General features: G+C 47.2%; 1 protein-coding gene across 1 annotated transcript in view; it reads left to right on the top strand.

Moving 5' to 3' along the window:
• The window catches only part of rif1 (replication timing regulatory factor 1), a 43,583-nt gene that overhangs the window by 23,847 nt on the left and 13,395 nt on the right, over window positions 1-6,341 (top strand). The window contains exons 28-33 of the mRNA XM_037687135.1: window positions 11-2,833; window positions 2,909-2,980; window positions 3,072-3,177; window positions 3,666-4,657; window positions 5,117-5,232; window positions 5,332-5,482. Coding sequence (XP_037543063.1) covers window positions 11-2,833; window positions 2,909-2,980; window positions 3,072-3,177; window positions 3,666-4,657; window positions 5,117-5,232; window positions 5,332-5,482 — 4,260 coding nt within the window. The remainder of the gene's footprint in view (window positions 1-10; window positions 2,834-2,908; window positions 2,981-3,071; window positions 3,178-3,665; window positions 4,658-5,116; window positions 5,233-5,331; window positions 5,483-6,341) is intronic.

Below are 6,341 nucleotides of genomic sequence, written 5' to 3'. Positions count from 1 at the left end.
TGAACACAAGACTCCAGACCCTGAACACAAGACTCCAGACCCTGAACCCAAGACTCAAGACCCTGAACCCAAGACTCAAGACCCTGAACCCAAGACTCAAGACCCTGAACCCAAGACTCAAGACCCTGAATCCAAGACTCAAGATCTCGAACCTGTTGAAAAAATGGTAGATGGCCAGCCTCAGGAGGAAATTGTTCCAGACTTTACAAATGTTTCCAAAGAAGGTTGTACAGACTGTGATGAGAAGGATGGTGCAGACACTGAGTCAAAAGATGACTCCAATGCTGACACATCCACCTCCCCAGATTTGGTTTCTGGGACTCCACAAAAACCCAACAGCCGGCGCCAGTCTTTCATCACTTTGGAGAAATATGGTGAGGGAAAGCCTGCTACCCCTAGCAGTGTGTCCTCTTTTACAGGTCCTCTTGAAAAGATCTCCAACAGTCCAAATCATTGTAACAACACCACCACATCCACAGAGGCCTCCCTAAAGTCTACGAGTCCAAACTCGCAGGATCTGGCTCAGATGGAAAAGGTGAGTCCTCAGTGCTTCATGAGTGAGTCCCCTCGAAGGCCTAAAGATTCTAAGACAAAAAGTGAACCAGTAAGACTGATTGAGAGACTGCCAGGTGACCCGGCAGAGGATAAAGACATCATTCCTGACACACAGACTGGGTACATTGAAAGTACAACTGTGGCAGAAGAAGTCGAGGGGGAATCTGAACCAGTGCTGGATGAGTCTCAGTCCTCTGAGACCCCAGTGTCACCAGATGAGCCAGGCACATCCAGAGGCCACAGAGTCAGAGCTCCTGGAGAAGATTCTGAAAACACACACTTCAAACGTAAACTTCCTGGTAAAGATATCAAAAGTGAATCTCCAAAGACGACGCTTAGCAGACCAAACACAAGAAGCAAACAGGCGGCGGAGGAGAATCGGGGCAAAAACCGACTTCGCTCATGGTCTCTGAGCAACTCGCGAGAAAGAAATCAACCCAGCTCTCGGGGTCGACTTCGTAAGAAAATCAAATTCTTCAGTAGATCAGGGAACTTTCTTGACGATCCTGAATCCAAAAGCAGTACCAACACACTTGTGTCCAGCCAGACCAACAGCGGATCGGAAACCCTTCCTAATCCTGACTCCCAGAAAAGGCGTGGTCGCCCTCGCAAAATCTCAAAAGAAACCAAGAACGAAAGTGAAAACGATTCCGAGTCCAGCCAGGCCTTTGAAGGTCTCTCAGATTTGAAAAATGAACAAGATGCTAATTCACAAAGTGACTCCCAGAAACTTCTCATCTTCCCTCAAACTGACGATCAATCTCAAGACCCTGAAGTTAAAACGAATGAAGAGGAGAAGCCAAAAGAAGAGGCCAAAGCTGTTTCATCTTCACCTCACAGGGAGGGAGAGGTCCAGGAAACAGATTTTCAGGAAGTCGCACCTCCAGCTGATGAGTACCAAGATAACACGAACAAGTTGGAGCGTGAGAAAAGGAAAGAAAAAGAACACCAGACCACAGAGACTTTGGAAGAGGCCTTCAACCAAGACGGCTCTCAGGTAATACCATCATCATCTTCTGAAGATCGTCTTAAACTTAGATCCACACGGAGCCGAGTGTCATCTGAAGACAACAGTGACAGGACCATTTCTCTACGACGGCGGAGAAATTCTCACGCTTTACTGCTTTTTGATACTCCGGCTGAAGCTGAAACTGGAGGCAGGACCAGAAGGAGCAAAGGGTCAGAATCCAGTCCTGCCGTCACCCCTGACGGTTCCCAATCACAAGAGTTTTCTGGATCAGAGTCGTCCCAAGGTAGAGGCAAGTATTCAAGACGAAGAGCTTCTCCAGCAGCCACTTTGGAGTCCACGGAGTCTGAATCCTCTGAAATCCAGGAACATTCCCCTATTCCCAAAAAAAGAGGTAGGAAGCCCAAAGTGTCTCTGCAGAGTCCTCTTTCCCCTAAATCTGTTGAGGAAACACGTGATCTGGAAAAGGCTGGTTCTTCTCAAGAGGCTGATCAGATGTTGGGTGCAAAGGTTGAAGCCCAAGATGTTCAGATACTGCAGCAGGTCAGAGGGGACATTAAAGACCACAGTGAGACGGAGTCACAAATGGTGACAGAAACTCAAACCAGAACAGACCCAGAGCCGAGCACCAAGTCTCTGGGCAACACCGAACAAAGCACATCTAATCCAGGTGGGGACAGTAGTCCGTCACTGGACAGAGATGTCTTAGAACCTGTTAGTCTTAGTAGTAAATCAACCAAGGACTCTTGTTTGTCCACTGAAGACCCTCCGTGGGCACTTAATGAGAAGCTGGGAGTCACAAAGTTGTCCAAGAAAAAGGTTGAAGAGCTACCATCAGAAGAAAAAATGGAGTCCAATTCAGACCACCAAGATCTTTCAGATGCTCCAGAACCAGCTCAAGTGGGACATTTGCAAATCCAGAAGTGTGCACATGGCAAGGAGAATGAAGACCAGTCCTTAGACCTTCCTTCTGACGGAAGAGCTGAGAAAAACATTTGTCTTCAAGAGAATGATAATCTCTGTAGAAGTACGGCAATGGAGAAGGAAAAAGAGGTGACCACCACCAACGTGGACCGTTCAGATTCTGCCATAGCTGACTGCAAGCCTTTGGAGCCTTCAGAAGCCATGATCCAGGACTCTCCAGTAAAACGGAAAGACCTGGAGGCTGGAACGGGGCCAGATGTTGGACAAAGTCCCAGCAGTGGACAGACCAAAGGAACATGGTCTCCTTTAGCTTCCCCTTCAACCAGTATTCTCAAGAAGGGCCAGAAAAGGCAGATCGAAGTGGAGATGACCTCTCCTCTGGCCAAGGTAATGAACACAACTCTGGGTCAACACAGATCTGGACTTCCTGTTTGTGAGCTTCGTTTCTGTTTAACTCCACAGTCCCGGCGTGTCTCTTTCGCTGATCCAATCCAGCAGCAGGAGATGGCCGATAACATCGATCGCCGCACCTCTGTCAGAACGAGCTCCCCCAGGAGGACCAGTGCCAACAGCGTCCCACAGCCGAAGGTCTGCACGCAGTCATGATGCCGTTTGTGTGAAACAGATGATCTTCAACAACCGTCTTGTTCCAGCAGGTCACGACTCCAGTGAAGTTGATGAGTCCAAGAAGTCCGCAGGGTTCCAGCAACAGGCGCTCCAAGAAGTGTTTGGTGCGTATACTTTTTTTTTAAGGTTTGTGGCAAATTTGAAAGTCCAGAATTAAAACGTAACGTTTTATATTTTGGTAGGATTTGGGGAAAGTACAACCTGGTATATCTCTGTAGTAGAAGAACGAGTCCCAGTGTAACGAATACTTTGTAACTCAAGCAAATGAGACAAAGTGACACGACGGCCCCGTTGACCTCTTTAAACAACAATAAAGGTTAAATCATGTCATATGGACCTCTTCAAACAGGAACTTTAAACTAGCACAGTTTAATTACAGGAGCTTTTTCAGAAGAAGGGATTTTCTCAGGAACGCTTTGCCGATGATGCCATGTTGTATTTCTGAACCAGCGTCGTTGCACAAGTAACGTTAAGTCCCGCCTACTCCCCATGATGTCACATGACAAAAAAACAAATGCTAAAAAGATCATAATAGACCCATGTGGGTGATTGAAAGAACTGAGTGAAGGGTTTATTGTGTTGGGCCGTCCAGTGTTGGGCCGTCCTGTGTTGGGCCGTCCTGTGTTGTACGGTCCTGTGTTGTACGGTCCTGTGTTGGACCGTCCTGTGTTGGACCGTCCTGTGTTGGACCGTCCTGTGTTGTACGGTCCTGTGTTGGACCGTCCTGTGTTGGACCGTCCTGTGTTGGACCGTCCTGTGTTGGACCGTCCAGTGTTGGACCTTCCAGTGTTGGACCTTCCAGTGTTGGACCTTCCAGTGTTGGACCGTCCCGTGTTGGACCGTCCCGTGTTGGACCTTCCAGTGTTGGACCTTCCAGTGTTGGACCGTCCTGTGTTGGACCGTCCTGTGTTGGACCGTCCTGTGTTGTACGGTCCTGTGTTGGACCGTCCTGTGTTGGACCGTCCTGTGTTGTACGATCCTGTGTTGTACGATCCTGTGTTGGACCGTCCTGTGTTGTACGGTCCTGTGTTGGACCGTCCCGTGTTGGACCGTCCCGTGTTAGACCTTCCAGTGTTGGACCTTCCAGTGTTGGACCGTCCTGTGTTGGACCGTCCTGTGTTGTACGGTCCTGTGTTGGACCGTCCCGTGTTGGACCGTCCCGTGTTGGACCTTCCAGTGTTGGACCGTCCTGTGTTGGACCGTCCTGTGTTGGACCGTCCTGTGTTGGACCGTCCTGTGTTGGACCTTCCAGTGTTGGACCGTCCCGTGTTGGACCGTCCCGTGTTGGACCGTCTCGTGTTGGACCGTCCCGTGTTGGACCGTCCAGTGTTGGGCCCTCCCGTGTTGGACCGTCCAGTGTTGGACCGTCCAGTGTTGGACCGTCCCGTGTTGGACCTTCCCTTGTTGGACCGTCCCGTGTTGGACCGTCCCGTGTTGGACCGTCCAGTGTTGGGCCCTCCCGTGTTGGACCGTCCAGTGTTGGACCGTCCTGTGTTGGACCCGTCCTGTGTTGGACCGTCCTGTGTTGGACCTTCCAGTGTTGGACCGTCCAGTGTTGGACCGTCCAGTGTTGGACCGTCCAGTGTTGGACGCTGTTCTGTCTCCAGCTTTAACTTCCTGCTTAAACATGTCGACATGCTTGGTCCCGACTTGAGGCGCCATGTGAACCGTTACCCGTGTTTTCGTCACCACCCTGTTTCGTGACAAGAGTTTACGTTGACTGACGGCCTCTGAGGAAATTTCATTATATTCAAGAGTCTCTTCCAGAATTTTCTCTCGTCTCAGAGCAGCAGCGTTAATACTTTGTAACAAACAAGTTGTTGGTAACTTTGTAATGTTCCTGCTGTCGGGCGTTCGTCACTCGACAAAGTTGTTCCTCTGAAAAACGATGTTGTCAGAGGTTCTTTGGAACGATCAACTAGAAACGAGTGATTTTAATTCACTTATCTTGTGGGAGAACAATCGTTTTGTGAGGTTTTCTTGGTCTCTTTTTTCCAGCAAACATGTATTTTTTTAAGTAGTTCTTATTTATTTTCCACGCAGATGTCTGAAATGATTCAGGAGCCCCGGCCCGTCCCTGCAGACTGCATCTACCCGGCTCTGGTGGGCTGCCCCGCCCCCGTGGAGGCTGTGCTCACGCAGATCTCCTCCACGATGTGGTGAGAACTGAACACCTCCGATGAAAACCGTCTCTCAGCCCTTCTTTTACCGGCACACACAGCTGAAGTGAGACTGATTTCTGTTGGTTCTCCTGGCAGGTCTCGAGGCTTCGGGCTCCTCGTTCGCTCCAGAAAGATCAAAACGGTGGGCGACCTGAGCGCCCTTGCTCCTGCTGACATCAAGACTTTGCCCATTCGGTCTCCAAAGATCTCAAACGTAAAAAAGGCTCTAAAGGTCTACGAACAACAGGTAAACAGGTCGCAACACAACAACACAGCACCTTTTTTGTGAAGTGTAATAAATAAAGTCCATTTGTTTTTGTCTTGAACTTTTGTTGATTTGGTCATTATAGCCACGTTTACCTATTACATGATACAACGGCATGCCATACTTCTATTAGTACTCTGCTGCCATCAAGTGGCTGAAAGTGGTACTGCTCAAATTTTTATTTTTCTGTCGGAATGAATGAAAACAGTTTATAAATATGAAAACAAATCCATAAATACGTTGCTTCAGCCTATAAGTCGCAGGACATGTACGTTTTGCAAACAACTGCGACTTATAGGCCGAAAAATACGGTATGTGTTTTTTTCCATGTTATGCTTTAAATTTTCTGAATTCCATGTTTTTAATCTAAACTTTTTGCCTAAAACATTTTATTATGCAGTGGATTAATAAAACGTCATTAATAAATGGCAGAATATCCCGAATTTCATGAATATTGACTAATTTTGACAAATATGCAGCAAAAAGTGTTTTCGTTTAACAGAACATTCTTTAATTTGGTAAAAAGATATTCAAAATCTGCTTTAAGTAATTTATAAATTAAAATAACCTGCAATATAAAAGACAGATGAGACGCTCACAGCTGGATGTGACGAAATAGTTTTTATTTTTTCAATATTATTGTTTTTTTTTTAAATGTAAGTTATCCTTTATGATAGTTTGGACCAACAATTTACATGAAAACTATGAATTAGCTTTATTACACAGCTGTACGTAGAAATTATCGTTTCTTTGTAGTGGCCTAAAGCCAATAAAGATTAGTCTTTGACCGCCCTGATCATTTTATAGAGCTACGCTTTCTAGTTTTTATAGAACGCTGCTT

This window comes from Nematolebias whitei, chromosome 13, assembly GCF_014905685.2.
Source record: "Nematolebias whitei isolate Nwh7 chromosome 13, NemWhi1, whole genome shotgun sequence".
NCBI lineage: Eukaryota > Metazoa > Chordata > Actinopteri > Cyprinodontiformes > Rivulidae > Nematolebias > Nematolebias whitei.
This window is presented reverse-complemented; position numbering and strand designations above follow the sequence as displayed.